This window comes from Boleophthalmus pectinirostris, unplaced genomic scaffold, assembly GCF_026225935.1.
Source record: "Boleophthalmus pectinirostris isolate CB_2022bp ecotype Guang Dong unplaced genomic scaffold, ASM2622593v1 HiC_scaffold_3, whole genome shotgun sequence".
Taxonomy (NCBI): domain Eukaryota; kingdom Metazoa; phylum Chordata; class Actinopteri; order Gobiiformes; family Gobiidae; genus Boleophthalmus; species Boleophthalmus pectinirostris.
In genome coordinates this window covers 8,067,845-8,083,875 of record NW_026571299.1, presented here as the reverse complement: position 1 = coordinate 8,083,875, position 16,031 = coordinate 8,067,845, and the positions used below count along the sequence as shown (strand labels likewise).

At 42.7% G+C, this 16,031-nt stretch overlaps 1 protein-coding gene across 1 annotated transcript in view; it reads left to right on the top strand.

Annotated features, from left to right (window-relative positions):
• The window catches only part of arap3 (ArfGAP with RhoGAP domain, ankyrin repeat and PH domain 3), a 78,555-nt gene that overhangs the window by 57,747 nt on the left and 4,777 nt on the right, over window positions 1–16,031 (top strand). The window contains 11 exon segments of the mRNA XM_055160107.1: window positions 923–1,067; window positions 3,940–3,987; window positions 3,990–4,052; window positions 5,422–5,581; window positions 8,032–8,134; window positions 10,961–11,159; window positions 11,404–11,464; window positions 12,430–12,593; window positions 12,670–12,882; window positions 13,087–13,192; window positions 15,166–15,313. Coding sequence (XP_055016082.1) covers window positions 923–1,067; window positions 3,940–3,987; window positions 3,990–4,052; window positions 5,422–5,581; window positions 8,032–8,134; window positions 10,961–11,159; window positions 11,404–11,464; window positions 12,430–12,593; window positions 12,670–12,882; window positions 13,087–13,192; window positions 15,166–15,313 — 1,410 coding nt within the window.

Below are 16,031 nucleotides of genomic sequence, written 5' to 3'. Positions count from 1 at the left end.
CTACAAACTACTAACTACAACTACTACAACTAACTACTACAACTACAACAACTACTACAACTACTACAACAACTACTACAACTACTACAACTACACTACTACAACAACTACAAGAACTACTACAACAACACTACAACTACTACAACTACAACTACAACTACTACAACAACTACTACAACACAAACAACACACAACTACTACAACAACTACTACAACTACTACTACTACAACTACTACAACAACTACAACAACTACTACAAACTAACTAACTACACTACTACAACTACAACTACAACTACTACAACAACTACTACAACTACAACAACTACAACAACTACTACAACAACTACTACAACTACTACACTACAACTACTACAACAACTACAACAACTACTACAACTACAACTACAACTACTACAACAACTACTACTACAACTACTACTACAACACAACTACAACTACTACAACTACAACTACTACAACAACTACTAACAACAACTACTACAACTACAACTACTACAACAACTACTACTACAACTACTACTACTACTACTACTACTACTACTACAACTAACTACAACTACTACAACAACTACTACAACAACTACTACTACACACTACACTACTACTAACTACTACTACAACTACTACTACAACAACTACAACTACAACTACTACAACAACTACTACAACTACTACTACAACTAAACTACTTACTACAACTACTACTATTATTAATTCTTTCCTTATGGACCTGCATTAAGTATGATGCCTGACCTCCTTGGGATTTTTTCAATACATAAAATAACAATAAAAGTTAAAAATTAAATTAGTACTGAGTACTTTTCCCACCTCTGGTCGTTGGGGTTGTGACTCTAACTGGAGGCACTGCTGAGTATATTTTTCTCGTTCTTGTGTCCAGGTGCTGTGTTCTGCCGTGTCAGAACAGACGCTGCTCAAAACCGTCACGCAGATCTTCTCGGAGGCGGAGGCGGCGCGGTTGGCCAGCGATGCAAACGGTTCCCACGGCAACAGCTCCTGCACCGACAAGGCGGCGCCACCTTCAGGTACGAACTGAAACCACACCCGGCCTCAAGTTAAAGGAAGTTTATTTTAAAGGTTGTATGGAGCATTATTATTTTTTTGTCTGTTTGTTTCAAATTGTCAATTGCCCCGTTTACATGAGAGCTTTAATTCCGATTAAAAATAATTGAATTTGGAATAAAAATGTATTCTGCTTTAAAAAGACCATGTAAACACTTAATCCCTAATGATTTTTCGGAATTAAACTTAAATCTGAATTAAGTGGGTGGTTTATTCCAGTTTTAAAGTGGAATAAATTTTTCTGCGATCATGTAAACGTTTATTCTGCTTAAAAAATAATTCCAGTCGTTCAGCATGTTGCATGTTGGATCAGCCTTCTGACGCGATGACGCACTGCAATATGGTGAAAAATGTTTGTATCATGTTTGTGTCCCGAATCTCTCTTTCCCATTGCCTATTTAATTGCTCAAACCGTCGAGCTCAAGTGATCATCATGAACTCATAAAACAGCAGCATGTGGCCTAGAACTTTACACAACTCACCGCACATCAGCCCGGAGCAGAAGCTCTGAGTTCGCGTAACAGTGGGAAATACACTGGACACTCACTGTAGCACACAGCCCCTCCTCGGTCTCGTGCCGTCCTCCGAGCGGGTTGGTCAGACAGGACCATAGGCTCCGTCCTCCATGTGCTGGTTCCAGACGGGGACGAGCAGGACCACTGGATCTGTGCGGCGAAAGTGAGAATGCTCTGTGTACTACAGGTCGAGGCGGGCTGCTCCTGTCCTCCGTGCTCCAGGTCTGCAGCTGGTTCCACAGTGGTGCAAAACATCTGGACAGAAGCATTAATCTCGTTTAGTTGGTTATATGTCCTTCTGAGCGTCCGTCCTTTGTGCTCTTGGTTCTTCCCTGAGGAAAGCACTGCTCAGGTCGAGGCACCAAACACCACCCCGGCTCCAGGTGATCTGGGCCCGACCTGAACTGGAGCTGCTCCCGCTGGTTCAGGAGTCTGGGTTTGGACCACTGTTCCCCAGTTTGTCTGGGCGGAGGAACAGTGGTTCGCATCCCCACGTGTAACAACAAACTGAGATGATAAAAAAGCTGGTAGCAGCTGAAGTTTGTGTTTTCTTCTGGTCGATGTAAATATGTTTGTGTCTCTGTCTAATCAGAACCTTCCCCACCCCCAGACACTGAGCGGAATTAAATAAAGACGATTTAACGTGTTTTCCATGTAAACCTTAATTCGTAATTATTATGTCCATGTAAATTCAAAGGAGAATAAGTGAGTTCCGAATGAATTAATTCAGAATAATTAAATCGGAATTAAAAAACATGTAAACATAATCCGTGTATCATTCGTTCATTCGTTTTTCAATATAAAACCAAAAATAAGAAAATGAAAAAAACAAGAGTTTTCTTCATTATTTGTCTCCAAAACCAAAATAAAAAAACAGATGGAAAAAACGGATAACGACCGTTTCCCTTTTACATGACGTCCGTGACTGCGATGCCGGACTTTTGCACCATGTACGGACTGAACCAGGACTGATCCAGGTCCAGGACCAGAGCGGGACTGAGACCGGGACCAGACCTGGACTGAGACCGGGACCAGAGCGGGACTGAGACCGGGACCAGAGCGGAACTGAGACTGGGACCAGACCTGGACTGAGACCGGGACCAGACCTGGACTGAGACCGGACAGACGGGACTGAGACGGGACCAGAGCGGGACTGAGAACCGGGACCCAGACCGGAACTGAGACCGGGACCAGACGGACTGAGACCGGGACCAGAGAGGGACTGAGACCGGGACCAGAGCGGGACTGAGACCGGGACCAGAGCGGAACTGAGACCGGGACCAGACCTGGACTGAGACCGGGACCAGACCTGGACTGAGACCGGGACCAGAGCGGGACTGAGACCGGGACCAGAGCGGGACTGAGACCGGGACCAGACCTGGACTGAGACCGGGACCAGAACTGGACTGAGACCGGGACCAGACCGGGACTGAGACCGGGACCAGAGCGGGACTGAGACCGGGACCAGACCGGAACTGAGACCGGGACCAGACCTGGACTGAGACCGGGACCAGAGCGGGACTGAGACCGGGACCAGAGCGGGACTGAGACCGGGACCAGAGAACTGAGACCGGGACCAGACCTGGACTGAGACGGGACCAGACTGGACTGAGACGGGACCGAGACTGAGACGGGACCAGAGGGACTGAGACCGGGACCAGACCTGGACTGAGACCGGACCAGAGCGGGACTGAGACCGGGACCAGAGCGGGACTGAGACTGGGACCAGACCTGGACTGAGACCGGGGACTCAGAAGCAGGCTGAGACCGGGACTCAGAGTCTGGAGTCTGGACCGGGACCCGAGTCGGGACTGGACCGGGACCAGAGCGGCAAAAATCCGGCATCGCAGTCACGGACGTCACGTAAACGGGAAACGGTCGTTATCCGTTTTTTCCCTTCTTCATTTAAACATAAAATCGAAAACTGAAAAAAACAATCGTTATCCGTTTTTTTATTTTGGTTTTGGAGACAAATAATGAAGAAAACTGTTGTTTTTTCGTTTTCTTATTTTTGATTTTATATTGAAAAATGAATGAACGAATGATACACGGATTAATCGTGGCCAATGAAAGTTCAAAATAGCATTATAGAGATGAAGCATATAAAAACTAAGAACAACTTTTCATTTTTTTCATTGATTTTGTCAGTATTATAAGCAAACAGCCTGAACCATGTAAAGTTTTGACACGGTAGTGTTCTGTGTCAGTGCAGAGACACCAGAGTGTGCCGTGTTTTTGTCCATTTTGTTATCAGCTCTCGTGTTGGGGAGGACTCTTCTCTGCTACAGCTCAAGGACTCGCTCTGTTGTTTTGTGTTTAGACCCGACTGACCCCGGAGTCTACGACGAGATCATGCAGCCCGTGCTCCACTCGGGTTCCTCTACAAGTCCTCGTCCTCCCACAGAGGAACGCTGTCCAGGAGAACCAGAGACGGTCAGACGAGAATACTGTCTATTCATACTACTAATACTACTAATACTACTACTATAACTGCTACTACTGCTACTAACCTACTAACCTCTCACTGAAACAGTAACTGTATTCAGTTACAGTTACTGTTTCAGTGAGTGGTAATTGGATTACAGTTACTTTGTCAAAATAAATTTATTACATGGCGGTATTTTCCTGTTTTCACATTTCGGGCTGTATCCCCAGGTCTAAACTAGATCTAAACCAGAACTAAACCAGGTCTAAACTAGATCTAAACCAGGACTAAACCAGGACTAAACCAGAATTGAACCATGTCTAAACCAGGACTAAACCAGGACTAAACCAGGTCTAAACCAGATCTAAACCAGAACTAAACCATGTCTAAATCATGTCTAAACCAGGACTAAACCAGGACTAAAACCAGGACAAAAAAACAGGTCTAAACCAGGTCTAAACTAGATCTAAACCAGGTCTAAACCAGGTCTAAACCATGTCTAAACCAGGTCTAAACCAGGACTAAAACCAGGTCTAAACCATGTCTAAACTAGATCTAAACCAGGACTAAACCAGGTCTAAACCAGGTCTAAACTTTCTGTAAGTGACAGTGGTACAGGAGGTGAAAATGTTAATATATAAGTCGCACCGGAGTATAAGTCGCAGGAAACACCCAAACCATGAAAAAAAGTGCAATTTATAATCTGAAAAATACAGCACGACTGCGGCTGCTGCTAGTATTTTCTTTTTTTTTTTTTTTGTAATTTTCTTCTTTATTTTCTTAAGTTGACCCAATGTGAATCATAATTGCAAATAACTTTATCCATTTCTTTGTCAGAGTATTTTATTTTACTCATAATTTTTTGTTCCCCTTTTTTATTCTTTTGATTATTCATAATTCTTATTTCCTTTTTTGTCACATCCATTTATCACATTTAATATTATTGGTTTAAATTGTATTATTTAAAAGTACTGTATTATTCTGTTGTCATATTCATTTAGCAGTTTTATGTTATTAATTATAATACAAACAAACTGCCACTTCATGACATCACAAGGTGGAACGTTGGAGATGCATGTGTGAATGAAGCAAAACACAACTCCAGGTCTGTTTTTGATGAGGAAACAACATTATAACATCACTTAAAGCTCACAAGAGACAATTTGTGTAATATTGGACCTTTAAATAATCATAATAAACATTTGCCACATTTACATGAGAGCTTTAATTCAGAATAAAAATAATTTAATTCTGATTAAAAATAAATTCTGCTGTAAAAAAGACATGTAAACACTTAATTCCTAATAAAAGTGATCATTTGGAGTTAAACTTAACTCTGTCTGTGTGTGTGTGTCTCTTTGTGTCTGTGTGTGTCAGACTTCCAGAGGTTCTGGTGCAGCGTGGACCGGTCTCTGGTCCTGTTTGAGACCGAGCTGAGTCCAGACCCGGTCCTCAACATAAACTACAGAGACCTGCTGTGTCTGGGAGTGAGCCGACCTGACGGGAGCAAGAGGCGGAGCAACGGCTTCATCGACAGGTGCTGCTGGGGACGGGGTGCAGACAGGGTGCAGACAGGGTCTAGACTAAATTTAGATCTTATGACCTAGTTTAGACCGGGTTCAGACTGTGCTGAGTCCAAGTTTAGACTTAATTTAGAGCAGTTTCAAACCTGGTTTACACCTGGTTTAGACCTATTTTAGACCCGGTTTTAGACCCGGTTTAGACCTGGTTTAGACCTGGTTTAGACCTGGTTTAGACCTGGTTTGACCTGCTTTAGACCTATTTTAGACCTGGTTTAGACCTGGTTTAGACCTGCTTTAGACCTATTTTAGACCTGGTTTAGACCTGGTTTAGACCTGGTTTAGACCTATTTTAGACCTATTTTAGACCTGGTTTAGACCTGGTTTAGACCTGGTTTAGACCTGGTTTAGACCTGGTTTAGACCTGGTTTAGACCTGGTTTTAGACCTGGTTTAGACCTGGTTTTAGACCTGGTTTAGACCTGGTTTAGACCTGGTTTAGACCTGGTTTAGACCTATTTTAGACCTGGTTTAGACCTATTTTAGACCTGGTTTAGACCTGGTTTAGACCTGGTTTAGACCTGGTTTAGACCTGGTTTAGACCTGGTTTAGACCTGGTTTAGACCTATTTTAGACCTGGTTTAGACCTGGTTTAGACCTATTTTAGACCTATTTTAGACCTGTTTAGACCTGGTTTAGACCTGGTTTAGACCTGGTTTAGACCTGGTTTTAGACCTGGTTTAGACCCGGTTTAGACCTGTTTAGACCTGGTTTTAGACCTGACCTGTTTAGACCTGGTTTAGACCTGTTTAGACCTATTTAGACCTGTTTAGACCTGGTTTAGACCTGGTTTAGACCTGGTTTAGACCTGATTTAGACCTGGTTTAGACCTGGTTTTAGACCTGGTTTAGACCCGGTTTAGACCTGGTTTAGACCTATTTTAGACCTGGTTTAGACCTGGTTTTAGACCTGGTTTAGACCCGGTTTAGACCTGGTTTTAGACCTGGTTTAGACCCCGTTTAGACCTGGTTTAGACCTGGTTTAGACCTGGTTTAGACCTGGTTTAGACCTGGTTTAGACCGGTTTAGACCCGGTTTAGACCTGACCTATTTTAGACCCGGTTTAGACCCGGTTTAGACCTGGTTTAGGCCTGGTTTAGACCTGGTTTAGACCTATTTTAGACCAGTTTTAGACATGATTTAGACCTGGTTTTAGACCTGGTTTTAGACCTGGTTTTAGACCTGGTTTAGACCTGGTTTAGACCTGGTTTTAGACCTGGTTTTAGACCTTTAGACCTGGTTTTAGACCTGGTTTTAGACCTGGTTTAGACCTGGTTTAGACCTGGTTTAGACCTGGTTTAGACCTGGTTTTAGACCTGGTTTAGACCCGGTTTTAGACCTGGTTTAGACTGGTTTTAGACCTGGTTTAGACCTGTTTTAGACCTGGTTTAGACCCGGTTTAGACCTGGTTTAGACCTATTTTAGACCTGGTTTAGACCCGGTTTAGACCTGGTTTAGACCTATTTTAGACCCGGTTTAGACCTGGTTTAGACCTGGTTTAGACCTGGTTTTAGACCTGGTTTAGACCCGGTTTAGACCTGGTTTAGACCTATTTTAGACCTGGTTTAGACCTGGTTTTAGACCTGGTTTTAGACCTGGTTTAGACCTGGTTTAGACCTGGTTTTAGACCTGGTTTTAGACCTGGTTTAGACCTGGTTTTAGACCTGGTTTAGACCCGGTTTAGACCTGGTTTAGACCTATTTTAGACCCGGTTTAGACCCGGTTTAGACCTGGTTTAGGCCTGGTTTAGACCTGGTTTAGACCTATTTTAGACCTGATTTAGACTTGGTTTAGACCTGGTTTAGACCTATTTTAGACCTGGTTTAGACCTGGTTTAGACCTGGTTTAGGCCTGGTTTAGGCCTGGTTTAGGCCTGGTTTAGACCTGGTTTAGACCTGGTTTAGGCCTGGTTTAGACCTGATTTAGACCTGATTCAAACCTGGTTCAGACCTGGTTTAGGCCTGGTTTAGACCTGGTTTAGACCTGTTTTAGACCTGGTTTAGACCTGGTTTAGACCTGGTTTTAGACCTGGTTTAGACCTGGTTTAGACCTGGTTTTAGGCCTGGTTTAGACCTGGTTTAGACCTGGTTTAGACCTGTTTTTAGACCTGGTTTAGACCTGGTTTAGGCCTGGTTTAGACCTGGTTTAGACCTGTTTTAGACCTGGTTTAGGCCTGGTTTAGACCTGATTCAAACCTGGTTCAGACCTGGTGCAGACCTGGTTTAAACCTAGATTAGTCCAAGTTTAGACCAGATGTTTAGACCTGGTTTAGCTCCTACTACTTCTAATGCCCACTCAGACTAATACTACTGTGCCTGTTACTACTAATGCTATTTGTACTACTACTATTAAAACGGTGTAGTACTAATAGTATTTGCAGTAATCTAAGTATTTGTTGTATTTTCCCAGGTTCCGTTACACGTTTGAGCTGTACCTGTCCTCAGAGAAGCTCCTCCAGTTTGGACTAGAGACCGCGGACGAGCTCCACAGCTGGACCAAGGCCATCGGGAAGGTATTGGATCCAGACAAAAACAGGACTAATAGTACTAATTAGGGGATGCAACGATATTCGATATAATGTTGAATCATTCGATACTGGTGTCACGATTCTATACACGTGTTTTTTCGATGTCCATGTGGTCCGCTGTGTGCACCGCGTTGACATTTATTTTGGTCGAAAGGAAAACATTTATCACAGCGTCCTCCTCAGATGCAGCAAGAAAACGGCTAAACATCTGAAATATTCTAACAGATCTTTATCTTTCAGTCACTTTTTATTTTACTTTGATAGATCCAGGAATGACAAATATATAAACTTTTAAATACTTAAAGGTTGTATGGAGGATTTTTTTTGTTTCAAATTGTCAATGATAGATTATAGAGGTGCAGTAGCCTTGTAATTATGATGACCAAAAAAAAGAGAATAAAAATTCATCAACTCTGGACGTGGTGGGGCTAAACATTTGCCAATAGATAACGACACTGCCTCGTTATCTGTGAGCTGACAGGCTGTCAATCAAACTCCCTACGTTTCTAGTGTAACTGACTTGCCTGCGCCGCCGGTACGTGGTTTACGTACGACTGTCACGCAGTCCACAGACGCAAGACGCACAGACGCTGTTTACTCCACCAACGCAACAGTTCTTAGCGGCTTTTTTTGACCTATATCTTCCTCGCAGTTTGCACAAAGTTTGTTGCAATGGCGACAAGAATCCAGGAGCAGTTCGCCGCAAAAGAAAGTCCGTTTTTGAGGTCGCTGAAAGAAGAAGACAAGGGGAAAAGCAGCGAAGCCAAACTAAGGTGATTCTTGAAGATTCATTCCAGCGATGGCGCGACTGAAGCAGACGCAGGGTCTAAAGACTGACGCACTGGTCCACAAATTACTCCTGGACAGGAAACTTCTGCTTATTATGAAAACGTACTTTATTTCCAAGAGTTAGACAAACGTTTTTCAGGACACGAAAGCGATATCCTATGTCTGAAAACGTAATTTTCAAGGCAAAGAAAGAGTCCGCTTGCTGCTGCGTGTTGTAGCTAGTTCATTCGCACTGAATCTCCGCGCAACCTTCTCTGCACCCCTTTCCTGCTCCTCTCCCCGCTGCCCGATCCACTCTTCTCCCTGCTCCTCACTTCTCGTCCGCGAACGAAATGTCCGCACACCCGCTCCCCCCGCTCCTCACTTCTCCGTCTTGCCTAACCAACACTGTAGTTAGTTGTTTACAAGTCATGTGCAGCACCGGCTGTAAACAAACCTGTTTCTGGCGTAAGGAGGAGGCGGGAGGAGGCGTTTCTACGTAGGAGCTGTAGGGGAGGGGGGGTGGTTTCACGCATGCGCAACATTTGAAAAAGGACAAACAGTCGCTGGATTTCTCGTTCCTTGGAAAATCCTCTATACAACCTTTAAGAATCACTTTTGGCTTTATCTATCTCATAAGTTTTATTTTGAAAAAGGTCTGGGAGACATTTCTATGTAATATAACATTTAACATAACGTTTTACTTACTAAGAATGGAGAGCACAGTGTGTTTAATAAAATAACCCGAGAAAGAAATTCTTATTTTCACTGAATAAAAATTTTGAGCTGTAAATCATTGAATCAAAGTAGTTGTACTGTATTGTATTGTGAGAAACGTATGTAATAGTGTTATTATGTTATACTTATTAGCAGAAAAAAATTACAAGAGGTTTTTCTTTTTCACATCTTAAAATAAAATTGAATTGATACCATGACCCCTGTATCGAGATACGTATCAAATTGCAGGAAAACTGCATCGTTGCCTCCCTGGTAATACTCCTCCAGTTTGTTTTTAAACTCCATACAACTTCACTAGAAACATGTGGATGATTTCAGTCTCTACTGAACTAAAGGTAAACTGTAGCTGTTAACTTGTAAACAGCCACTTCACGACATCACAAGGTGTAACAGAGCCTTTTGAACTTTATAAATGTTGACAGACTAATAAAAATGAAGCCTTACTCAAACGTGTGAATGAAACAAAACACATCTCCAAGTCTGTTTTTGAAGAGTAACACTATTATAACACGACTTAAAGCTCACAAGAGTCAATTTTGCATAATATCAGACTTCTGAGCCGCTCTAACTAGTGTTGTAGTACTCGAGACAGGTCTTGTCCTCAAGACCGCCCTCAAAACTGTTTTTTTGTGGTCTTGGTCTCGTCTTGGACTCAAACGTATTTTAACTTGGTCTTGTCTCGGTCCTTAAGGTGCTTCGACTTGGTCTTGTCTCGACCTCAAGATCATATTTCCTTACAACCGCTGTTGTCTGCAATTCAGAAAACAGGTTTAAAAATCCTACCCACTTTCTGCTCTATCTTGATTTATCTGTAAAATGCCAGTGGAAGTTGGTTTAAAGAAGGGATTCTCAAACTGTGGGTGAGCGTTCAAAACGTGGGCACAGAGTGTTTCAGTGCAGTAGTTTGTTTGACTTTTTTAAAGCTTAAATTAACTTTAATCAGATAAAATGGAGATAGATTTATTAAAACATTGATATAAATGTTCCAAAATAAAAGTAGAATACAAATAAATGTCGATGATGGTCTCGATTTACTCTCGTTTTGCCATAGTCTTGGTCTTGTCTCAGTCTGAACCCTCAAAGGTCTTGGTCCTGTCTCGCTCTCGGCCTTTAAAAGTCTTGGTCTTGTCTTATTCTCGACTCTCAGAGGTCTTGGTCTTGTCCTGGTCTTGGGACCCTGTGGTCTCTGACAGGTCTTGGTCTCGATTAGCGTGGTCTTGACTACAACATTAGCTCTAATTAGGAACACGTGACCTGTAATGTTCCGCAGTGTATCTTTAGTCAGTGCTTGCGTTGTCCTTGCAGGCGTTCACCCCTCTGAGCTGCCACTGTCTTCTGTCCCGGGAGTTTGAGCGCGTGGGGCTGCTCCGGTACAGGGCCATGATCGACCCGCAGCAGTGGAGAGACGCCTTCTTCGTCCTGCAGAAGTCCAACCTGTTCATCTGCCCCAGCACCGACGGAGCCGCAGAGGACATCATCAACCTCAGGAGGCTGCAGGAGCTCAGTGAGTCCTGCTTTGGTCCTGGTTTAGTCCTGGTTTAGGCCTGCTGGTTTCTTTTCTGTAAAATGGTCCCTAGAGCTTGATCAGTTCTTGTTTAGGTCTGGTTTCTACCAGGTTTAGTCCTGGTTTTGTGCCAGTTTATTTCCAGATAAGGTTTCCATCAGACTTAAACCCCGTCAGTTGAGTTTAGTCCTGTTCTGATTCCGGCCTGATCCTGAGCCGTGTTCACATGTGGTCTGTGTTTCAGGTGTTTCTTCAGAAGGAGACGGTGAGAAGAAGGACACTCTGGTCCTGGTGGAGAGAGGACGGTGAGCTCCTCTGTCCTACACATGGGTCTGGGATTTTTCAGCTTTATCGTGCTGCTGGATTTAGACCGGATTTGGACCGGGCTTAGACCTGGTTTAGATCTTGTTTAGAATGGGTTTAGATCTGGTTTAGGCTGGTTTTAGACCTTGTTTAGACCTTGTTTAGACTGGGTTTAGAGCTAGTTTAGACCAGGTCTAAAATTGATCTAAAACTGGTTTAGACCAAGTTTAGACGTAGTTTAGACTGGTTTTAGACCTAGTTTAGATCTAGTTCAGACCTAGTTTTAGACCTAGTTTTAAACCTAGTTTAGACCTTGTTTAGACCTGGGTTATACCTGGTTTAGACCTAATTTAGACTGGTTTTAAACCTAGATTAGACCTGGTTTAGACCTGGTTTAGACCAGTTTTAGACCTAGATTAGACCTGGTTTAGACTGAGTTAAGACCTTGTTTAGACCTAGTTTAGATCTGGTTTTGACCTCGTTTAGACTGGGTTTAGATCTGGTTTAGACTGGTTTTAAACCTAATTTAGACCTTGTTTAGAACTGGTTTAGACCAGTTTTAGACCTGGTTTATATAGCACTTTTAGACCAGGTGATTTAGACGTGGTTTAGACCTTATGACCTAGTTCATTCCTGATTCAGACCTGGGTCAGACCTGGTTTAGACCAAGTATAGACCAAGTTTAGACCGCATGTTTAGACCTGGGTTAGCTATTACTACTTCTAATGCATACTCAGACTATTACTACTACTGCTATTTATACTACTACGATTAAAAGTATATTATATTATATATTGTTCTTTTTTGGCTAAAGTAAAGGCAGGAGTGAGACTTTTGACTCTTATTCTACCTTTTTTTCTCCTTGCTTGCCCCTTGTTTTTAGTCTTTAGTTTATTCTGTGAATCAATAAACTGAAAGTCAAAGTTCTTCCTGGTTCTGACGTCTCTGTCGTCTCTGCGTCCCTCAGCACGCTGCACCTTCAGGGGGTGGCCCGCACAGACTTCTCCCTGTGGTGCGCGGACATCCAGAGGGCGTCCGGAGGGAGGGGGAACTCTCTGAGGGAACAGCAACTCAGCCGGAACGACATCCCCATCATCGTGGACAGCTGCATCGCCTTCATCACGCAGTACGGTACGAGATCTCTGTGTTACATTACAATTCAGATCTGTGGAGAGTCGTCCTATTTTGTGGTGTTTTCTGTTCTCAGGTCTGGGTCACGAGGGGATCTACAGGAAGAACGGGGCAAAGTCTCGGATCAAACTGCTGATGGAGGAGTTTCGTAAAGACGCTCGGAACGTCAAACTGCGAATCGGAGATCACTTCATCGAGGACGTGACCGACGTGCTCAAACGCTTCTTCAGAGAAATCGACGACCCGATCTTCATGAGCGACCTGCACCCCCTGTGGCAGGAGGCCGCAAGTACGTACTACTCTTTATAAGTGTTTAGTTTCAGTCTTCTGTTTTATTTTTGGTCCTAGTTTACACTTGGTTTAGTCCTGGTTTAGATCTAATCTAGTTCTGGCTGTGACTTGGTTTAGACTTGATTTAATGGTGGTTTAGTCCTGGTTTGGTCCTGGTTTAGTCCTGGTTCAGTCCTTATTAACTGTGACTGTGTTCAAACAGAGATTCCTCAGAAGAGTCAGAGACTGGACCGATACAAAGAGATCATCAGGAGTCTGCCCCGAGTCAACAGAACCACGATGGCCGCTCTCATCAGCCACTTATACAGGTACTACAGATACTACTAATACTACTACTATTACTATTACTACTACTACTAATACTACTACTACTACTACTACTACTACCATACCAGCTTGTCAAATCCTGATCCCGTCATATCTCAGAAGCAGGGCCGGGCCTGGTTAGTACTTGGATGGGAGACACTGGGAAAATCAGGTGCCACAGGGGGGCGCCAGTCACAAAAACAACTGTTATTATGTCTTTAGGCAAGACACTTCATAATAATGAATAATCAGTTTTATGTAGCGCTTTTTTGGACAGTCAAAGACACTTTACAGAGCATTATTGATTTACTCGATACCCGGTGGTGGTAAACGACTACTGTAGCAACAGCGGCCCTGGGGCAGACTGACAGAAGTGTGACTGCCAATCTGTGCCATCAGCCCCTCCAACCACCACCATCACACACACACACACACTTTCATACTAAGCAATGTGAGTGAAGTGTCTTGCCTAAGAACACAACAACAGTTTTTGCCACTGGTGCCCCACTTCACCCACATTGCCTAGTATGAAAGTGGTGTGAGTGATGGTGGTGGTTGGAGGGGCCGATTGCGCAGATTGGTAGCCACGCTTCTGTCAGTCTGCCCCAGGGCAGCTGTGGCTACAGTAATAGTTTACCACCACCGGGTCTGGAGTGATGAATGAATAATGCTCTGTAAAGTGTCTTTGTGACACATGTCTGTGAAAAGGGCTACATAAATAAAAAACTTACTTACTTACTACAACTACTACTACTACTACTACTACTACTACTACTACTACTACTACTACTACTACTACTACTACTACTACTACTACTACTACTACTACTACTACTACTACTACTACTACTACTACTACTACTACTACTACTACTACTACTACTACTACTACTACTACTACTACTATTGCTACTACTACTACTACTACTACTACTACTACTACTACTACTACTACTACTACTACTACTACTACTACTACTACTACTACTACTACTACTACTACTACTACTACTACTACTACTACTACTACTACTACTACTACTACTACTACTACTACTACTACTACTACTACTACTACTACTACTACTACTACTACTACTACTACTACTACTACTACTACTACTACTACTACTACTACTACTACTGCTGCTACTACTACTACTACTACTACTACTACTACTACTACTTGCTACTAGCTACTACTACTACTACTACTACTACTACTACTACTACTACTGCTGCTACTACTACTACTACTACTACTACTACTACTACTACTATTGCTGCTACTACTACTACAACTACTACTACTACTACTACTACTACTACTGCTGCTACTACTACTACTACTATTGCTGCTACTACTACTACTACTACTACTACAAGTACTACAACCACAACACAATTACTACCACTACTACCACTACTACTACAACTACTACTACTACCACTACTACCACTACTACCACTACTACTACAACTACTACTACTACTACTACTACTACTACTACTACTACTACTATTGTTATTGCTACTGCTACTACTACTACAAGTACTGCCTCCACAACACAACTACTACCACTACTACCACTACTACTACTACTACTACTATTGTTATTACTACTGCTACTGCTACTACTACTACTACTACAAGTACCACTACAACTACTACCATAACACCACTACTACCACAGCTACTACTACTAGTAGTACTGTTAGCACCACTACTACTACTACTACTACTACAAATATGTGCATTGTGTAACCATGGTAACTGCCATACACAGCACCCCCACAGCAAAGTATCAATATACAGATTCATCAAAAAAAAATTCCAGTTCTGAGTGTGATTTGATGATTTGTTGGTTGGTTTTTCCGTGTGATGTGCAGATGTTTTTGGTGTGTCGATGTTTTTGGTGTGTTGATGTTTTTGGTGTGTTGATGTTTTCGATCTTTTCCCTCTGGCCTCACTCAGGGTGCAGAAATGCGCCGACCTGAACCACATGTGCACCAAGAACCTGTCCCTGCTCTTCGCTCCGAGCCTGTTCCAAACCGACGGCAAAGGAGAGCACGAGGTGAAGATCGTGGAGGACCTCATCGACAACTACCTCTATGTGTTCGACGTGCGTATACGCTTTTTAAGACTTTTTAATATGATGTTTTGTTGTTACATATTGTACTATTTTCTAATCTGTGTTATAATGTTGTTTCCTCATCACAAACAGACCTGAAGTTGTGTTTTGATTCATTTTTTCATTGTTTTGTTTCACTAGAATAATTTGGATAGTTTCTGCCCTGGAATTGCCGTTCTCTATTACCGTAATTTCCAGACTATTGAGCGCACCTGAATATGATCTGCATCAACAAAATTTTAAAAGAAAAGAAAAAATTGTACATATATAGGCCGCACTTGTCTGTAAGCAGCAGATGTCCACTTTGTAACTTGAGATATTTACACAGAAAGACTTTTTATTTTTAATTAAATATTGCTTATAGTCTGGAAATTATGGTAAATAAAAGGTTAAAGGAGCTGTTAACTTGAAAACTACTAAAACTAAAACTGTCAGTTGCCCTCCCAACCTGCGCCTGTGAGTCAGAAAAGAGTTCTTCTCCTAAACACTATTAATCGTAATTAGTCTGTCTACATCTCCAAACCTCAAAACGCTCTGTTCCACCTTGTGATGTCATGTGGTAATACAGGAAGTCCTCCAAAACACACTTTCACTAGAATCATTTGGATGATTTCAGCTCTGGAATTGTCAATCTCTACTCAATAACAGGGCCTAAACTCTGAAACACTTTCCCACCCCCCGTCCGAACAGCCCCCACAGTGGAGTGTTT